General features: G+C 39.2%; 1 protein-coding gene and 2 long non-coding RNA genes across 9 annotated transcripts in view; 2 read left to right on the forward strand and 1 right to left on the reverse strand.

Moving 5' to 3' along the window:
• Positions 1-22,100, forward strand: part of LOC147841212 (uncharacterized) — a 1,204,737-nt gene that overhangs the window by 894,858 nt on the left and 287,779 nt on the right. The window lies entirely within an intron of this gene.
• The window catches only part of egln1a (egl-9 family hypoxia-inducible factor 1a), a 70,004-nt gene that overhangs the window by 24,346 nt on the left and 23,558 nt on the right, over positions 1-22,100 (forward strand). For 2 of the 7 annotated variants that reach the window (XR_015506458.1, XR_015506460.1), the window contains 4 exons: positions 4,652-4,788; positions 6,150-6,217; positions 6,311-6,489; positions 20,758-21,148. Coding sequence is in view for 4 of the 7 variants with exons in the window: in XM_087279848.1 (XP_087135974.1) it covers positions 4,652-4,788; positions 6,150-6,217; positions 6,311-6,366 (261 nt within the window). In the remaining 3 variants the exon portion in view is untranslated. Of the gene's footprint in view, positions 1-4,651; positions 4,789-6,149; positions 6,218-6,310; positions 8,490-20,757; positions 21,149-22,100 lie in introns of those variants that run through there. The other 5 variants (XM_087279848.1, XM_087279850.1, XM_087279849.1 and 2 more) reach the window with 3 other exon arrangements.
• On the reverse strand, positions 13,484-21,136 carry LOC147834329 (uncharacterized). Its single transcript, XR_015506516.1, has 4 exons — positions 18,043-21,136; positions 17,723-17,933; positions 15,434-15,558; positions 13,484-14,697 (listed from the first exon to the last, which is right to left on the reverse strand). It is a non-coding gene; the product is annotated as an uncharacterized LOC147834329 (long non-coding RNA).

Here is a 22,100-nt window from a genome sequence, read left to right on the forward strand (position 1 = left end):
AGGAAAAGCTGATGACATCAGAACGTTTTTATTTTCTCTCAAAAGGCAATGCAAATAAAGGTAAATGCTGGGTTGTGGACACCGAACGTTGAGTCAATTATAAACAAACTCAATGCTTAGAGTGTACCATATTTATAGAGAGGATCTCTCCCTCATTTGCATAAACAGCACTGAGTGAGAAGCAGCGTCATATTGGGCTGATATAAACACACCCAGTCCTTTTTTTTCAATTTAACAACATAAAAACGGTGGACCAATTGGAGTGGTTTTGAGACCGACCACAACTTGACGTAGGAGTGCGGTCCCCCCGCCCACTAAAATTGACTGACAGGCACGCATTACCATATCCTCAGTTTGTTGTTTCACGTCCACCAAAGAAACACCCTTGCTCTATTTTTGGATACACAATGAATGCAACATATTGAGATTCAGGCTATTAAAAACAGCTAATCCACCAAGTCTTTCAGCACTCTCTCCGAAAACACTCGATTGATCTCGACTGGCGGATCAACATTCATCACATGATCGCTCTCATAGGCACTATTGTTTGTAACTTTAGGTGGCTTTGCAAACCTGTGAACTTTTTATTGCGTCTTCCTTAAACTTCAACAGTTTGAATTTCCCGCGGTCACAGAAGCTCCCCGTCATCGTAACTAGGTGCGGCTGGAAAATGAGTGCATTCCTCCATTGGAAATAACAAACTTGCCTTAGTTATAGCCTCAGTCAAAGTTAATCCAGTGTGCATGGTTATTAGTGTACAAGTTTAGAAATTTTAATTAGCACACAGTTGGCATCACTTTGTTCAGTTGCTGCAGTTTTGTTCTGTGCAGAAACACGGTGTTGAGAAGCCTTTACGATTAACCGTGACGAATTAAAGCGTGGTTAATATTAATTGGCTAATCGGGAGGACCGGGAGAATTCCCGGTGGGCCAGTCCGTTTTTTGGCCGCGAGGGCCGGTGTCCCTAGCTCCAGAATCTGTTGCTCTCAGCAGTCACACTTTTTAAATTCATTATTTTTTATACTTGACCACTTGACCACAGTCTTATTCATTATTTTACCGCAGCTCTGCTCTTTTTATCTATTTTCTCGCAGCCTGGTGATCAGTATGCAGCCTGCAGGTTAATGATGATATTAGTCAGACGAGCCACCACACAATGCACAGTTGATGTGGTCCAGTGGTTAGCACATTAGGATATGATGCTGAGGATCCGGGTTTGATCCTTGTCTGAAGTGTTTTTTTGTTTTTGTTTTTTATATATATATATATATTTTTTTTTTTTAAGACATAATACTGTTATTGTTGTTGAACATTTGAAGTTCGCAGCTGTTTTCTCAAAAAAAGACGTGATAGTGTAATTAGAAACTGAATTGGAAATGTCCTTATTTTAATATAGTCATTCGTGAACTGAGGTGGGCCGGTCTGAGGCTTGAAACTCCAGGGCTAATAAGGAGTCCCACTCTGGCCCTGTCCCTATACGGATGACACATGCATCGTTACATAGCGGCTGTAATACTATACAAAGACGCGAATGATTTTGTTATTACTCTGACACATTCTGGCACAGTAGGAATATTGGTTCCTCAACAGTCGTCTCTGCTTGAACAAGCTAAATAATCTGCCAATTGGGTAAACAAAATAATCTTGTTTTTTCTTTTGATATAAGATTATTTTGCTTACCCCATTGGCACATAATTTAGCTTGTTTTACGGAAAAACTCACTTAATATTAGCATATTATTTCTCAAAACAAGACAATATGTTTTGCTTGTCTAGAAAATTCTTCTTGATTTGAGAATTTTTAGATATTTGGACTCAAAACAAGGCAAAAAATCTAAGTAAGAAAAACATTTTTTGCAGTGTATGTGAGTGTTCTCCGTGTATCATGAAAACATTTTGCACATTTACACTGTCTTGCACTTTTTATGACCTCTGATTACACATTATTAAAGACTTTTGAGATGCATTGTAACCTGCATATGCACAACTGTACGTGCATTTTTTATTATGCCTGTGTTTGCTCTCTGTGTACAATTAAATGAACTATTCGCCCTCCTGTTAAAGTCAAATTCTTTTCTCTTTTTTTCTTTGCAATTTCTGTTTAGGGGAGAGAACATTTCTTTAACACATCTGCATTATACTCATCTCTAATAACTGATTTATTTTATCTTTGTCATGATGACAGTAAATAGTATTAGACTAGATATTCTTCAAGACACTAGTATTCAGCTTGAAGTGACATTTAAAGGCTTAACTAGGTTAATTAGGGTAAAGATAGAGTAATTAGGCAAGTCATTGTATAACAGTGGTTTGTTGAGGAGACAATCCAAAACAAATATTGCTACAAATAAATAAACTAAAATAATACAAATAAACTGCAAATAAACTGCTTTTATTCTAGCCAAAATAAAACAAATAAGACTTTCTCTAGAAGAAAGAAATATCATCAGACATACTGGGAAAATTTCCTGAATCTGTTAAACATCCTTTGAGAAATATTTGAAAAAGAATAAGCATTTGACAGGAGGGCTCATAATTTTGCCCTCAACTATTTCTATATGACATGTGTGTGTATGAGTGTGTGGTACGTGTGAAAAGTTAATTAATTCTTGCACACTCTGAGATGTTTCATACATGTCTTTTTATCCAGCATGAGGTCTCTTTTTTTTCCCTCTTATCCCGGTTCAGGAAGGCCTCGCTCTGCTGCCGTTTCCTACCCTGACCTCCTCCAGATCTGCCCTCTCATTGTTTGTGTGCCTCTGTTATTTGTGCTAATGGAATTCATCTTTATCACTAAGAAAAGCTCCAGTCACGCACTGCTGACTCCGCTTTATTGTCAGTAGTCACGTTATGCCGAGTTCAGACTGCGTGATTTTAGCCCCGATTTTGGCTCGCTGACAGGTTTTGGAGAAATCGCCAACAAATGCCTGAAATCACAGGCAAATCGCTGCTTGTGTACGTGAGTGACAATCACACAGTATGAACTATCAAAGACGCGATCTGAGAGAATCGGCATGATTTGAATCGCCGACACCTCCAGATATTCAGCACGGCAAATATCTCACAGGCATCGGCGACTCATTAGCGTTTCTCTCAGATCGCGTCTTTGATAGTTCATACTGTGTGATTGTCACTCACGTGCACGTGCACCTATTTGCCTGTGATTTCAGGCATTTGTCAGCGATTTCTAAAAACCTGTCGGCGAGCCAAAATCGGGGCTAAAATCACGCAGTCTGAACTAGGCATTACCGTACGTTCACACCGAAAGCGGCGAGAGCGTCAAAGTAGCCGGAAGTCATTCATTTTCAATGAGAGCCAGCGGCGATAAGCAGCGAGGAGCAGCAAGGAGCAGCGCGGCGCGTCTTCGCCGGCGTGAGCGTCGAGGAGAGTTGAAATGAAGTCAACTTTATGGTAATGAGCTATGACGCGGTTCGGCGGCAAGCAATCAGAATGAAGACGTCCATCGCTTGATAGCAGTTCAGAGAACACTGACCTGTGAACTTTGGTTCCGACCACAGTTGTTCCCAAGGGTTTTATATTATTGCGGTCGCCGGATTTCCAATTATTTAAAAAAAATTTCCTACAGGAACATACATTAAATAAGTTACTGGCGAGTTACTGATGTTCATTAATTATTTATAAATTTATCTTAAAAAAGCGGGAATCTCACGCGATGTGACAGTACAAAACAGTACTGCTGCTTCAGGATATTTCAGACATATGGACACATATTGGATAAATAGAGCAAAGCCACACCACACGCAACTTGATCTTCCATTGTTGTATGAATTTGATAAGAAGTGCGCAACATTTTCACGCTAGAAACATGTTTTATGCAGGAATGCAACTGATATGCTGCAACGGCTCCTCTAAATATGAGATCAATGTAGCGAGTTTTGACGCTCTCGCCGCCGGAGCTGAAGGCAGACAGCGTTGTCGCCAGGGCGGCCAGAGCGACCTTGGACGCTCTCGCCGCTTTCGGTGTGAACGTACGGTTAGAGGTCAGAGGAGTGAGGTTTACCTGCACAGCACACACTAGCTGGCAACACGGTGGCTCAGTGGTTAGAACTGTGGCCTTACAACAAGATGGTCACTGGTTCAAGTCCCGGCTGTGCCAGGTGGCATTACTGTGTGGAGTTTGCATGTTCTCCCCGTGTTGGTGTGGGTTTCCTCCGGGTGCTCCGGTTTCTCCCACAGTCCAAACACATGCGCTATAGGTGAATTGGGTGAAATTGGCCATAGTGTATGAGTGTGAATGAGTGTGTGAATAAGTAAAGGGTTTGGAAAGGTCCTTGAAAATGTCTCTGGGGGCCCCCTGAATGCATGAGCCCTAAGAATCGTCCTAACTCCCCTAGTCCAGCATCTTCACATTGGCTTTAGTCTTGACAAGTGCAGATGAATGACTTGTGTCCTGGGAGCCCTGTACAAATATGGTGGTGCTATTGACACATGCTCAGGGCCTGTATGTGATATCTAGTGTATATATCTACGTGTGATAGAGCATGCTAGCAATGGGTTGAGTTGTTAGAAGTGTGTTAATCATGTTAGCAGTCGGTTATTTTCTAAACTATTTTAAGTTTCAGGTCAGTGAACTTCTTGAAGTTGTGTGCGAATGTTTGCATGGTTGTTTGAATGGTTGTCTTGTGTGTGCAGGAGCACGGGGGAATGCTGCGGATATTCCCCGAGGGTAAAGCTCAGTTTGCGGACATCGAACCCAAATTTGACCGTTTGCTTTTATTCTGGTCTGACAGACGAAACCCTCATGAGGTCCAGCCTGCGTATTCGACAAGGTCACCATTTCTGAAGTGCACACACAAACACACACACAGGCCAACACACACATGCACACACACACACACACACATGCAGAAACACATAGACACATAAACGCACACGCACACACTCACGCATACACGCACAGCCGCGCACACACACAAACACACACACACATATGCAGAAACACATAGACACATGCATGCACGCACAGAAACACAGACACATGCACACACACGCACACAAACATTTGCACAAGTGCAGACACACATTTACAGACACATGCAGATACACGCAGACAGACACACACACACACACGCAGACACACATTTACAGACACATGCAGATACACACACAGATTAACACACATGCAGACACACACACACACACAAACATGCTCTTGACACTCACATAGACACACAAACAGACAGACACATGCACAAATACACACACGCACACAGACACACACAAACATTTGCACAAATGCAGACACACAATTACAAATAAATGCAGATACACACACAGATTAACACACATGCAGACACACACACACACACACACACACGCACACACACACACACATATGCAGAAACACATAGGCGCACGCGCACGCACACGCACACACACACACACACACACGCTCTGACACTCACACAGACACACAAACAGACAGACACATGCACAGATACACACACAAATAAGCACACACACACACAGACACACACAAACATTTGCACAAATGCAGACACACATTTACAGACACATGCAGATACACACACAGACACACACACACACACACACACACACAAAGAAACGACACCTGCACACACACACACACACACACACACACACACACACACACACACACTTACATAGACACATGCACACACACACACACACACATCTGCAGAAACACATAGACACACACGCACACACACACACACACACACACACTCTGACACTCACACAGACACACAAACAGACAGACACATGCACATATACACACACACACAGACACACACAAACATTTGCACAAATGCAGACACACATTTACAGACACACACACACGTGTGTGTGTGTGTGTGTACTTGTTTTTGTGACATATCAGGACACAAATCTGTATAATGACATGGGAATGACACAGGTATTGCAAAAAGGAGGTGAAATATAAGGACATTGGTGTCGTCCTCAATATATAATATAATAACACAGGATGAGTTTAATCAGAGAGTAAAGCTGCACACAGTCTCCTGTGATGGTTGGGTTTAGGGGTGGGGTGGGGTGAGGGCAATACAATATATATTTGGTGCAGCATAAAATGAATGGAAACCTATGTAATGTCCCCACTTTTCACAAAAACAAACGTGTGTGTGTGTAGATATGCCATTACCGTGTGGTATTTTGATGCTGATGAGCGGGCCAGAGCGAAAGAAAAGTATCTTACAGGTAATCACCTCAATGGCACTGTTCATCCTGAGCCACTTGAACATGTAATGAGACATGATGCAGTCCTGATGGTTTGTTTTTGGTTTTGAAAAGGTGCTGGTGAAAAAGGCGTGAAGGTGGAGCTAAACAAGCCGTCGGAACCAAGCTAATTAAGCTCTCATCGATCCAGACTGTTCCTGATTATCTGCTGCCGTGTGGATATAAAAAGACGAGAGTCGAAAAAAAGCAGCAAGACCAAGCAAGAGGAGGAGATGAAGACTGAATGATCAGAGGTTTGAAAAGCTGCTGAATTCCTTCCTCACAGAAGCAGCTGACTTTGAACATGGTTTAGGTTTAGCTTTTAAAGGTGCAGTACTCTGTGTGACATCACATTAAAGGGTCACGAAACACCAAAACACATGTGTTGAGCTGTTGACAGTCGTATATGTGTCCCACACAGCTAAAAACACTATTAGGACACCTATATTTCACTAAAAAGTGTAAATTGGTTGTTTTTGCGTTATTTCAAGCAAATTCGTACTTCCGGTTTGAAACGAATTTTTGAAGCTGCGTCACGGCCATGAGATAATAGCGTGTATTCCAGCGTGCAGACTGGACGCCTGTGCCAGAGTGTGTCTTATTACGTCTTACAGTGTGCTGCATTAATGCATGAGTAAGGCTTGGTTCAAACCAATCAGCGCGCTCTATTGTGCAACTTCATTAATATTCATTATTGTCACAGTGTTTAGACGACAGAGACGCCACGTTGTGTTGGCAAAACAAGTGTGAAGTGTTGCTTTTATAGTTTGCTGCCGTTAAGTTTTGTTTTCATTTTCTCTCTGTGAGAGCGCAGCTGGAGTCACGTGGATTAACAGTGTACGCGACGCTTGACAACAATAACTTACGTGTCTAAGGAGGATTATTGTTTACCTGAGAGCTGTTCTCATCTGCAAACGCTGAGATCCGGATTCGCTTGTAGTCTCCTCTTAATAAAGACGCGGCTCTAGTTGCTGGTGATTGTTCTGTCTCTACAGATTTGGTAAGTGAGCGACCAGTGCTCTTTGTTTATTCAGATTGTTCGTATCGAACTTAACTATTGCACTGAGTGTAAACATGTTAGCACCACAACCAAACTTTTTTTTTTATGACCGGAATAACACACGCGGCTTTCTTACGCTACCTGCCGAGTGTATCTAAGTTTCCGGGAAACGCAGAGTTTTTTTTTTCTCATTCGCCGTGCGGTATCAAACATTGCGTGAAAAATACACGCTTAGAGCAGCTCCTCGAATCAAATATCTCATTTGTCGCGAGGGACATGACTGAATTCCCTGAATGAAAGAGCCAAACTGCAGTTAAAGTCCACCATTTAATAATTTGGCAAATAATTCGACCACAGATGTCCATGTAAACACCATCCCTTTCTCCCGTGTGTTTGTATGTATTTTGACTCTGAAACTCGCGCGTGCCCAAATAGACACTCCCACACGCTCCCACTTTAGTTCCTCCGACACTCCCCCTAAACAGAGCTGGACACGCCCACTTTTCTGACTTTTTCCAAAGTAGAGGTGTGAAAACACCCTGCTGAAACGAGGGGGTTTCATGGCCCTTTAATGCTTCTCGTGTGACCAGAGTGCATCCTTCAGCTTAGTCCCTAATTCATAAGGGGTCGCCACAGTGGAATGAACCGTCAACTATTCCAGCATATTTTATATGCAGCCCTTCCAGCCACAACCCAGTACTGAGAAACACCCATACACACATTCACACTCATACACTGCGGCCAATTTAGTTCATCAGTTCCCCTATAGCGCATGTGTTTGGACTGTGGGGGAAACTGGAGCACCCAGAGGAAACCCACACCAACACGGTGGAGAACATGCAAACCCCACATAGAAATGCCAACTGGTCCAGCTGGGACTCATACCAGCCACCTTCTTGCTGTGAGGTGACTAACCACTAAGCCGCCGTGCCGCCATCTGAGGACTGTTCAAAAAGCTTCTGGGATGTGTTTTGAGCTGATCTTTGCGAATGGAGCACGTTTGCTTGTTTTTTTTCCTCATCACTGCATCAGAGCTGGTCAGATAGTTTGTTCATACTCATGTACACACAATGCCATGCAACTTCCAGCATGTTTATCCAGGACTGTGAGTCGGCAGATGCATTATGGGAATGCTCTCTGCAATTGTCGCGTGTGTCAGGTCAGTGCAAGTCCAGTGTTGAAAGTCATTGTCTTTTAAGACCTGCACATTATTGTACACATTCAATGAAATAATAAAGAGCCTGTTTGCATTTACAGTGTTGCACTGATAATTATTCTGAGGGCCTTCTCACACTATGCCATCCGTACCGTGCCCAGGCCCGTTTCCTGGATCGTTTGAGAAGTGTGAGTGTGCTGATTCGGGCTCAAGCCTGTTCACTTGGCCGGCCCTAGCCCGGTTGGAAGAGGTGTGCCTGAGCGCGGTTCACTTGGGCTTTGGGTACGCTTGTTTGTGAGTGCAAAACGCGCCAAAGCTCGAAACTGAAAGCGAGACGTGACTTTTAAGGGACTGTTTCATATGGATTTATTAATCATTCTTACTGTTCAGTGAACGCAAACTGCCGTAGTTTATTAAAGATGAGAACTCCTCACTGCACGACAGCTGCGCGCCTTCAGCAGACCTCCTCATTCCTGCAGCATGAGAGCTTTATGATTGTTTATGAGCGCCAAAAGTGGTGGATCTGTTCGGCGAAATATCTGACTGCGTGTCCCCGCATCCCTAAGGAATGTTTGGCGAAATATTTGACGGCATATCAAATGACTGACACGATATAACTAGAGAAATCTCCACTGTGCTGCTGAGGTAGAGAGCACTTCTCACTGAACAGCGCAGCAGCGATGACGTAAGCGCACCGAAGCCCGTTTGTGGTGTGAGCGCGGGCCGTCGGGGGAGATGGGAGGGGGGACAAGCGTGCTTTGGCCCGGTTCGAGGCAACTGTACCTAGCGGAGTACGGCCTGAAATTAGTGTATTTTTGCCTAAGGCAGAATCCCAATTCTACCCTGTTTCGACTTTCAAGTTTGGCTCTAGGTTTTAAAGGAGGTAACATTTGATATGATTCAAATTTGTGGTGAATTGGTAGCAAAATAGCCCTTAGCCCTTCCCCGCGTCTCAATTCTCTTTAGCTTAAAGGCGTAGAGCTAAGGGGAAGGGCTAGATACCCCTTTGAACTGAGATTTTTCAGGACCACACTCTCCTGTTTAAAATAATATATGACACTTGAGGCTGACTGCTAAAATAACAATAAAACTGCTTTAAAAAATATATATATAGGGTCTTTAGGTGCCCACAAAATACCTTTAGGTCTTTAAGGGTTACAAAAAAAAAAAAAAAAAAAAAAACGCTAAAATAAAAACAAATTTCGCTAAATTTCATTATCTATAATCCATAATAATAACTGCTGTACAGCAGTCCCACAAAATTCTGACACTCGATGACTCGAATACCCTGTCAGTAATGTTTAGTTGCTGAGAATGAGCTTTTACAGCGTCTGCTATAGTGTTTAGGTTGTTTTCGTGTGTTTACATAGATGAATATGTCCACGGTGTAAACACACACTATAGTTACGATCTTATTGCCACATTAAATCATTATGATAACATGATATCGTTGCCTTAAGTGATTTCCTAAAGATAAATACTAAAAAATAACACCACCGGAATAACTCCAGCAGTCGCCATCGTCTGATCTCATATGAAGCAAGAGATCGCGATGACATATGATGACGTGTGCAGGTGCTGTAGTGCTGTCATTTCTTTGGGGTACATTTTGAGGCACTTCCCCTTCACACTCGGTTTTAAGGGCCAAGGGGAAGGGGAAGGGGTAGAGGTACAACAATAGAATTGGGATTGGGCCCAAGTCATGTGCTTTAACTGGTTAGACCATAAATACAGTGGAGGAAATAAGTATTGAACTCATTGTCATGTTTTTCCTGGTGAATAATATTTCTAAAGGAGCTGCTGACATGGAGTTGAAGCAGATTTTGGTTAAAAACCCAAACAATACAAACATAAAAATAAAACAAAACATAAATTTGAAAATTAGTTCTGTTTAAAAAGCAATGAAATGACAGGAGAAAGCACTGAACTACTGAAATGTGTTTAATACTTTATATAAAAGATTGCTTTGGTGACGGCAGCTTAAAGACGCCTCTCATATGGAGAATGAAGTCACATGCATTGCTCAGGTGTGAGATTCTCAAAGACTTCAACAGAGTGTCAAAATCTTGATGCTTCTGTGGGTCTCGTCTATCAAATCTGAGCTTTATTCTGTATTTTCTATTGGATTCGGGTCAGGTGATTGGCTGGGCCATTCTACAGCCGATTTTCTTTCTCTAAAAGCATCTGAGAGTCTCCTTGGCTGTGTTTTGGATCATTGTCGTGCTGAAATGTCCACCCTGGTTTCATCTTCATCCTCCTGCTCATGTAGATGTTGGATTGAAGCAGCTGATGTTCATTAACACTGAGGAAGGGCAGAGGGTTGCTGAAGAACTACTGCTGTCTGGTCTTTCACTGCCAAACTACACCTCCCTTTCTTCATGTGTTCAATACTTTTCCCTGAATCTATTTATTAAACAACTTCATTTGTAAACTATTTAGTTTTGTTTTCATTGCGTATATATGGATTTCTTTGGCTGTTAGGGCACCTTTAGAAATATGTTTTCAGAGTAAAATGGTGACGTGTTTAATACTTGTTTTCCCTGCTGTGTAACAGTTACTGTCCTTTTTATAGTAAAAAATAAAATAAATAAAAAATATCATCAGCTGCTATTCAAAGGGAAATTTTGAATAGCAGCGGTGTTTTCGCGCGCATTCTGATCAGCTGTGTTGTCGCGCGCGTAGTCTTGAGCGGTGTTGTCGCACGCCTACTGAAGAGCGGGACGGAGGGTGTGTCGCGTCGCAGGGGCACTTTTGATCATTTTGGAAGGGCACTTTCTATCCAAGACTACAAAGGGCATGTGCACTGCACAGGTTGAGCCCTATGTGTGCACGTGCCTGGCCCGAGAGCCACATGTGGCTCTTTGACCAAAAATATAGGGCTCTCCAGCTGTCTCTCTTCAATAATATTTGAAATTTTTAAATATTATAATCATCACTAGAAATCAGTTTCCTATTGAAAATGCAATTACAATTCCCTTTTATTGTATTTTTTTACAGCAAAATAAATAACTCAGTTTACAATAAAAGAATGTTTCAAGCAATGCGCGTGTGTGCTGTGGATTAACTCGAATCGCAGCACCAATAAAGGGCATGCAACTTCTAATTCTATGCTAAGTGCATAGAAGCATCCGCCGCATAAAACATATGCTGGATAAGTTGGAAAGATTGTTTCATATTAATTAGTTTTTTTTTATTCAAATTCTAGTCATTTAATAATATACAATCACAAGATTTGTCTGTTTTCTATGTTCAGGAAAACATTTGATAGTATTTTAGCTGCTCGACAGCTCCACATTGTGGTCATGATGATGTTTACATTTATAGTCAAATTTAGGACTTTTATTAAATATCTGAAGCTGCATGAGTAAAATGAATGCTGTATGTCCATACATAACAAAAACCTTTAATATATTTGTGCTTAATCTTGTATGACAACACCAGTTTGCAATATCACTAACAATATCAAACTGCAATATCACCGTGTTCTGCTGAGAACTCCTCGTGTCTCCGCCAGGGGGCGCTTTTGCAGCAGTGTAGAAGAAGATTATACTGCAATAAATTAATAATCTATTATAATTATGCAAAAACTATGTTCTAATTCTTTTTCAAATCTTTTTCAAGTGCTGTTTAATGAATATCATTTAACATCATTTTTTACATTTCTTTTTCCATTTCTTTTGTTTTTGCTATGATGACTGAATTTAATATTTTACTAGTTATTTTGCTAGAAAGTGTTGAATTGAAAGGTTTAGCTTACTTATTGGGTCAATTGCAAGTCATTGGATCACAGTGATTTGTTCTGTAGACCAGGGCTGCTCAACCCTGTTCCTCTTAGATCTTAGATCTACCTTCCTACAGAGCTCAGCTCCAACCCTGATCAAACACACCTGAACCAATTAACTAGGACCTGAACAGCACTTGATAATTACAGGCAGGTGTGTTTGATATGGGTTGCAACTGAAATATGCAGGAAGGTAGATCCTGGTCACCCCTACTGTAGACAATCGAGAGAAAAATCTATAATAATATTAACCAGAGCGATTTTAGATTTTTTATTATTTTCCATATATATAGAGAGATAAAAATGCTTTGAAACATTACTTTGCTCTGTTATACATCACTTGGGAAAAAAAATTGCAACTAAACAAAACAGACCAGTCTACAGAGAATATTTCAATTATACATGTAAACAAATATTTGTAAATAAATGCATATTTATATAAACATATATGCATTATTATATTATATTATATTATATTATATTATATTATATTATATTATATTATATTATATTATATTATATTATATTATGTTTGTTTTCCAATTCAAATTATCTCAAATAATTATTAACACACCGATGATTTAGCAAATATTTTATAGGAAAAGATAAGCTAAATGTATATAGATAAACTTCTTTAAAAAAAAATTATTTTCAAGATAAATACTTTTACTCTCTAAAGCTATCTCAAATATATTGAGAAACAGATAATTAAAATATATCTGTAAAGAAATGTAAATTTATAGATAAACATACATGCATAATTATATTATATTCAAGACAAATATTTTTCAACACTAAACTATCTCAAATATATTAACAAATAGATAAATAAACAAATATTTAAAAAACAAATGGGCTAAATATTTGTAGGTTGCCATTTATAAAATATTTTTAATATATATTTTTAAATTATTATTATATATGTTTTCCATTTCAAATGATCTCAAATAATTATTTACAAACATATAAATAAATAAATATTTGGCGAAAAAAAATTTCAAGAATATATATATATATGTATATGTATATGTATGTATATATATATATATATATATATATATATATATATATATATATAAACAAATATTTGTAAATAGACATTTATACATAAACATTTATAAATAATTTGTTTACTACTTTCAATACAAATAATATTACGCTCTCAAATAACTATTTACAAACAGATAATTATTCATAAATCAAAACATATTTACAGGTGGACAAATATTTAATGATAAACAGAAATTATACAAAGTACATAAATACACAAATAACCTAAAAAAATAACATTAATGTCTATGTGCAAAATGTGAATAATTTAAAGACGTGACTGACTGTGATTCAACAACCAAATCTGACAATACAATAAATTCATTGAAATGCGAGATTTGCACAGTCAGCTTTCTGTTTACTAATAATGACCAGAGTCGTGCACTAGGGGGCAATGTTGATCTGAGTTTAAAATCAATATCAGGCCTGCATGACAAATACTGGTGATGATTTTAGGAAAATTCCTTTCAATACCAGTTCGATTCCCAACATTTTCATGAATATATTTTAGATTTATTGTCAAACTCAAGATAAACTGAATTAAATATGAGTTTTAAAGGGACAGTTCACCCTAAAAGAAAAACTCTGTCACCATTTAATCACCCTTCCAACCTGTTATTATTTTTAAATACAGATAAAGATATTGAATGCTGAATGTTGTGGGGAAATGACTGCCATTGACTTCTGTTTGGTCTACTATAGATGTCATCGGCTGCTTGTATCTATACATTCTTCAGAATATCTTGTTTTGTGTTCAACACAAGAAAGACATTCATGAAAGTTCATAAAATAATATTGAAAGTTTTGGGTAAACTGTCTCTTAAAGATCACTTCAGTTGAACTTCGATTAAAAGTCTGAGTAAACCAGAACAAACCCAGTGAAATCCTTCAGAAGTGGGTCAAAGTTGAAGTCAGCCTGCGGCTCTTTATTGAGTTTTACTAATGTTCACACAGGACGGATATTCCCACATTTTTAGCAACATTAAAGGGGTAGTTCATACAAAACTGAAATTTCTGTCATTTACTAATTTGTTCCAAAACTGTTTGAGTTTATTTATTCTGTTGAACACAAAAGAATACAGGTTTTCAGCTTCCATCTTCTCTTGTGTTTAACTGAATAAAGAAAGTCTTAAAGGTTTGGAACCAGTTGATGGAGAGTAAATAGTGAGTGTGTTTTAATTATTGGGTGAACTGAAATATCACTTTAACATGCTTTATCGCAAAATTAATGCAATGTTTTCAGACACTTAAGGTACACAAACATTTTCTATTCATTTTCCTTAAACTGGAATGATAATCAACAAATGTGACGTCCAAATAACATGATGAAAATACATACAATTTTATTTTAGACATGCCTTGTCTCGTTTGAGGTTAGCATCGTTAGATAATGCACAAAATAGTAAAAAGTGTCTAATCTGCTACTTGATAACTTTGTAACTGTAAATTCTGTTATCGTCAACTGTTACCATCAACTGTTACCATCAACTCTGTTATCTTCAACTGTTACCGTCAGCTCTGTTATCGTCAACTCTGTTACTGTCAACTCTGTTACCGTCAGCTCTGTTACCGTCAGCTCTGTTACCGTCAGCTCTGTTACCGTCAACTCTGTTACCGTCAACTCTGTTACCGTCAACTCTGTTACCGTCAGCTCTGTTACCGTCAGCTCTTTTACCGTCAACACTGTTACTGTTAACTGTTACCGTCAACTTTGTTACTGTCAGCTCTGTTACCGTCAACTCTGTTACTGTCAACTCTGTTACCGTCAGCTCTGTTACCGTCAACTCTGTTACTGTCAACTCTGTTACCGTCAACTCTGTTACCGTCAACTCTGTTACCGTCAACTCTGTTACCGTCAGCTCTGTTACCGTCAGCTCTTTTACCGTCAACACTGTTACTGTTAACTGTTACCGTCAACTTTGTTACTGTCAGCTCTGTTACCGTCAACTCTGTTACTGTCAACTCTGTTACCGTCAGCTCTGTTACCGTCAACTCTGTTACTGTCAACTCTGTTACCGTCAACTCTGTTACCGTCAGCTCTGTTACCGTCAGCTCTTTTACCGTCAACACTGTTACTGTTAACTGTTACCGTCAACTTTGTTACTGTCAGCTCTGTTACCGTCAACTCTGTTACTATTAGCTCTGTTACCGTCAACTCTGTTACCATCAACTCTGTTACCTTCAGCTCTGTTATTGTCAAGTGTTACCGACAATTCTGTTACCATCAACTGTTACTGTCTACTGTTACTGTCAACTCTTTTACTGTCAACTCTGTTCAACTCTGTTATTGTTAACCCTGTTACTGCCAACTCTGTTACAGTCAACTCTGTTCAACTCTGTTACAGTCAACTCTGTTCAAATCTTTTACAGTCAACTTTGTTACAGTCAACTCTGTTACTGCCAACTCTGTTACTGTCTACTCTGTTACTGTCTACTCTGTTACAGTCAACTCTGTTACAGTCAACTCTGTTAAAGTCAACTCTGTTCAACTCTTTTACAGTCAACTCTGTTACTGCCAACTCTGTTACAGTCAACTCTGTTCAACTCTTTTACAGTCAACTCTGTTCAAATCTTTTACAGTCAACTCTTTTACAGTCAACTCTGTTACTGCCAACTCTGTTACTGTCTACTCTGTTACAGTCAACTCTGTTACAGTCAACTCTGTTACAGTCAACTCTGTTCAACTCTGTTACAGTCAACTCTGTTACAGTCAACTCTGTTCAACTCTGTTACAGTCAACTCTGTTCAACTCTGTTACAGTCAACTCTGTTCAACTCTTTAACAGTCAACTCTGTTACTGCCAACTCTGTTACAGTCAACTCTGTTCAACTCTGTTACAGTCAACTCTGTTCAACTCTGTTACAGTCAACTCTGTTACTGCCAACTCTGTTACTGTCTACTCTGTTACAGTCAACTCTGTTCAATTCTGTTACAGTCAACTCTGTTCAACTCTTTAACAGTCAACTCTGCTACTGCCAACTCTGTTACTGTCTACTCTGTTACAGTCAACTCTGTTACAGTCAACTCTGTTCAACTCTGTTACTGCCAACTCTGTTACTGTCTACTCTGTTACAGTCAACTCTGTTCAACTCTGTTACAGTCAACTCTGTTACTGCCAACTCTGTTACAGTCAACTCTGTTACTGCCAACTCTGTTACTGTCTACTCTGTTACGGTCAACTCTGTTACAGTCAACTCTGTTCAACTCTGTTACAGTCAACTCTGTTCAACTCTGTTACAGTCAACTCTGTTACTGCCAACTCTGTTACAGTCAACTCTGTTACTGCCAACTCTGTTACTGTCTACTCTGTTACGGTCAACTCTGTTACAGTCAACTCTGTTCAACTCTGTTACAGTCAACTCTGTTCAACTCTTTAACAGTCAACTCTGTTACTGCCAACTCTGTTACTGTCTACTCTGTTACAGTCAACTCTGTTACAGTCAACTCTGTTCAACTCTGTTACAGTCAACTCTGTTACTGCCAACTCTGTTACTGTCTACTCTGTTACAGTCAACTCTGTTCAATTCTGTTACAGTCAACTCTGTTCAACTCTTTAACAGTCAACTCTGTTACTGCCAACTCTGTTACTGTCTACTCTGTTACAGTCAACTCTGTTACAGTCAACTCTGTTCAACTCTGTTACTGCCAACTCTGTTACTGTCTACTCTGTTACAGTCAACTCTGTTCAACTCTGTTACAGTCAACTCTGTTACTGCCAACTCTGTTACAGTCAACTCTGTTACTGCCAACTCTGTTACTGTCTACTCTGTTACGGTCAACTCTGTTACAGTCAACTCTGTTCAACTCTGTTACAGTCAACTCTGTTCAACTCTGTTACAGTCAACTCTGTTACTGCCAACTCTGTTACAGTCAACTCTGTTACTGCCAACTCTGTTACTGTCTACTCTGTTACGGTCAACTCTGTTACAGTCAACTCTGTTCAACTCTGTTACAGTCAACTCTTTTTAACTCTTTAACAGTCAACTCTGTTACTGCCAACTCTGTTACTGTCTACTCTGTTACAGTCAACTCTGTTCAACTCTGTTACAGTCAACTCTGTTCAACTCTTTAACAGTCAACTCTGTTACTGCCAACTCTGTTACTGTCTACTCTGTTACAGTCAACTCTGTTACAGTCAACTCTGTTCAACTCTGTTACAGTCAACTCTGTTACTGCCAACTCTGTTACAGTCAACTCTGTTCAACTCTGTTACTGTCTACTCTGTTACAGTCAACTCTGTTCAACTCTGTTACAGTCAACTCTGTTACTGCCAACTCTGTTACTGTCTACTCTGTTACAGTCAACTCTGTTCAACTCTGTTACAGTCAACTCTGTTCAACTCTTTAACAGTCAACTCTGTTACTGCCAACTCTGTTACTGTCTACTCTGTTACAGTCAACTCTGTTACAGTCAACTCTGTTCAACTCTGTTACAGTCAACTCTGTTACTGCCAACTCTGTTACAGTCAACTCTGTTACTGCCAACTCTGTTACTGTCTACTCTGTTACAGTCAACTCTGTTCAACTCTGTTACAGTCAACTCTGTTACTGCCAACTCTGTTACTGTCTACTCTGTTACAGTCAACTCTGTTACGGTCAACTCTGTTCAACTCTGTTACAGTCAACTCTGTTCAACTCTTTAACAGTCAACTCTGTTACTGCCAACTCTGTTACTGTCTACTCTGTTACAGTCAACTCTGTTACAGTCAACTCTGTTCAACTCTGTTACAGTCAACTCTGTTACTGCCAACTCTGTTACAGTCAACTCTGTTCAACTCTGTTACAGTCAACTCTGTTACTGCCAACTCTGTTACTGTCTACTCTGTTACAGTCAACTCTGTTCAACTCTGTTACAGTCAACTCTGTTACTGCCAACTCTGTTACTGTCTACTCTGTTACGGTCAACTCTGTTACAGTCAACTCTGTTCAACTCTTTAACAGTCAACTCTGTTACTGCCAACTCTGTTACTGTCTACTCTGTTACAGTCAACTCTGTTCAACTCTGTTACAGTCAACTCTAATACTGTCAACTCTGTTACTGTCAACTCTGTTCAACTGTTATTGTTAACCCTGTTACTGCGAACTCTGTTGCAGTCAACTCTAATACTGTCAACTCTGTTACAGTCAACTGTTCAACTATGTTACTGTCAACTCTGTTACAACCAACTCTAATACTGTAAACTCTGCTACTGTCAACTCTATTCAACTCTGTTGCAGTCAACTGTTCAACTCTGTTACTGTCAACTCAGTTACAGTCAACTCTAATACTGTCCACTCTGTTACCGTCAGCTCTGTTACTGTCAACTCTGTTACTCTCATCTCTAATACTGTCAACTCTGTTATAGTCGACTATGTTACTGCTAACTCTGTTACTGCTAACTCAGTTAAACTCTGTTACTGTCAACTCTGTTGTTGTCAATTTTGTTATTTTTACTGTCAAGCCTGTTATTGTCAACAACCGTCAACTGTTATCGTTAACCTTGTTACTGTCAACTCTGTTACTGTCAACTCTGTTACTGTCAACTCATTTAAACTCTGTTGTTGTCAACTCTGTTATAGTCAACTCTGTTACTGTCAACTCAGTTAAACTCTGCTGTTGTCAACTCTGTTACTGTCAACTCTGTTACTGTCAACTCAGTTAAACTCTCTTATTGTCAACTCTGTTGAACTCTGTTATAGTCAACCCTGTTACTGTCAACTCAGTTAAACTCTCTTACTGTCAACTCTGTTGAACTCTGTAATTGTCAACTCTGTTGTTGTCAATTTTGTTATTTTTACTGTCAAACCTGTTTTTGTCAACACTCAAGCATTTTGCATTATTTTCCTTTAATAATTGTTTAATTTCTCTGTAAATTTTAGATTTACTGTAGGCTATGTGATTCTAGTTTTAGCTAAAATTAAGGTAAAATGCGTGAAATGTACCTGCAATTCCGAATTCAGTCGTATGCAGATATAAATATAAATGATCTACATTAAGCAATGTTTTTTTTATTTTTTTATTTTATTTATTTTTGCATCAGAACAGACCTGTGAGCCAGCAGTTCAGATGCAGAGATTAAACATGCATGAATCACTGGTTCTGTCAGCGGGAGGGTATTTTTAGAAAAGTACTTATTAGCACATTAAACAGTGAATGAGGACGGATGAAGCCACTGACCCAGTGAGGAGAAATTCTCACCAACACGGCATTTCCAGTGAATGTGCAGCTTTATGACGACCACTGTGTGCTTTTAGGATCGGTCTGTTACTTGGAGCTGAAGGCGCTGGAGAGGAACCTGCTAAATATTTGCACAGACGCTTGTTCTTCCCATTTGTCTCTGCGGGATTGAACAGGCCAACGCTTACAAAACACAGCTATACTGCTTCCTATTAGACTCATGGAAAAGATGATAGAAATCTAATAATACAGTGCTCAGCATAACTGAGTACACCCTATTTTGAAATTGTATATTTTTATTATTTCTCAGCGAGTATAGGTCATAAATAGATGCATTTGAACAAAACAGATTTATTAAACAGATATACATATATTTAATTAATATTTTAATTACCAAACATCATTATAAATAGAAAGATAATACAATTAAATTCATGCAAAAGATTGGAAAATTTGCACACTACAAAATTTCAAAAAATTTTCATACATTTATTTGTTACATTAAATATTTTCCCCTAACATGTACATTTTATTGTACTAGTTTTGGACCGTTATCATAAGTTAGTTTGTTGGATTAGCTCCAGATTTGGGTTCGGTATTGACTAATCTAATATAAATGCACAAATATAATATTGAAAAGCTTCCTACAGAAAATATTCATCTAAATGAGAGATTAGTTAGGGGTGTATTCATATATTTTGATCACTGTGATCAACCATATTTGCAATATTTTGAAATATTTGTAGTATTTTTTGACATTTAATATATTTAAAATCCAAATATGAACTCACATATATTTGTAAATAAATGCATTTTTAAAGAAAAACACATCTCAAATAAATATGTACAAACCGATCATAGAAATCCGATATAAAAATACATATATAATCAACAATTTTCGCAAAATACTTGCATATATTCATTCAGTCATTCCTTCATTTTCTATTCGGCTTTGTCCCTGTATTCATCAGGGGTTGAATGAACCGCCCATACACACTCATTCAAACACACACTACGAACAATTTAGTTTACCCAATTCACCTATACCACGTCTTTGGACTTGTGAGATAAACCGGAGCCCCCTGAAGAAACCCACACAAACACGGGGAGAACATGCAAACTCCACACAGAAATGCCAACTGACCCAGCCAAGGCTCGAACCAACGACCTTATTGCTGTGAGGTGATTGTGCTACCCACTGCGCCACCTTGATGCCAACTTGCATATATTTGTAAATAAATGCATATGTAAAGACAAACATTTATCAAATAAATATGTATATTTTTACGTATTTGTGTGTGTGTGTGTGTGTGTTTTACAGTTCCTTAATTCCTGAATTTCACTAATGCTCTTGACACAGTGCTTTCCTTTCTTTCCAGTGGTTTGTCAGCTGCATGAAGAGCCATAATGGCCGTCAGTGACTCAACAGTTTCTGCTAATGGATCAAAGCAGAGCGGCTCTGATCATTCACACAAACTCCTTCTTGTTCATCAAACACAGAGACTCAAAGGTCGTCAGCATAATAATATCTTTTCCTGTGGGCATCATATTTGTTACTGAAACTCCACTGTGGCCGAGAAGAAAGGTTACTTTATTTACAAGAGCTTCTAGCGATTCACAGACGTCACTGAAGTCTGGTTTAGACTGGTTATGGCCTGAAACTTCACACTTATGACACAAATCCATTTGATATAATGACCGAGAATTATTTACTGACAATCCAAACTTGAAAGTTCAAACAAATAATCACTAATAAAAAAAAAAATAAAAAAAAAAAATATATATATATATATATATATGTATATATATATATATATATATATAATTTAAATAACTCCAAACAAATACTGATAATAAATATTATACTTTTTTTTTTTTTTTGGCTTAGTGCGGGGTCGCCACAGCGGAATTAACCACCAACTTATGCCCTTCCAGATGCAACCCATCATTGGGAAACATCCATACACACTCATTCACACACATACACTACGGACACTTTAGTTTACCCAATTCACCTATAGCGCATGTATTTGGACTGTGGGGGAAACCGGAGCACCCGGAGAAAACCCACGCCAACATGGGGAGAACAAGCAAACTCCACACAGAAACACTAACTGACCCAGCCAAGGCTCGAACCTTCTTGCTGTTAGGTAATCGTAATACCCACTGCGCCACTGTAACGCCTTAGTATCTATTATAAACAGGCGGTCGCCTAGGGCGGCAGAATAGAAAGGGGGGCGTCCCCGAAACTATCCTCACCACCCGCACCCTCAGTTATATCGGAGTCTAGGGCAGCAGAATAAAGAGGGCGGTGTCCGCGACAGCTCAGCCAATCCCCCAACCACCCCCACGCCCCTACAACCCCCCCCCCCCAAAAAAAAACACCCAACCCCCCAACCCACTTTACGGTTTAGGGTTAAGGGCGGTGTGACCTTCCTTTGGCTAGAGCAACAGCTTGCTCCGGCCCTGATTATAAATAATAATAACATTAATAAATCTAAATATTTATAACTATAAACAATAACCAATGAAAAATTAAATAAACTATAGAACATAGAAGATGTTGACATACACACACACACTGACAGCAACAAACAAGCGACACACAGCATCACGCTCTCTCATTCACACACATACATACGCGTGCTCGCTTACTCGGGAGTCGGGAGCGATATTTTTAGACCCCCCACTCTCGTACAAATTACACCTGTTACCGACCACT

Source organism: Danio rerio, chromosome 13 (assembly GCF_052040795.2).
Source record: "Danio rerio strain M-AB ecotype USA chromosome 13, GRCz13ab, whole genome shotgun sequence".
NCBI classification, from domain to species: Eukaryota; Metazoa; Chordata; class Actinopteri; order Cypriniformes; family Danionidae; genus Danio; species Danio rerio.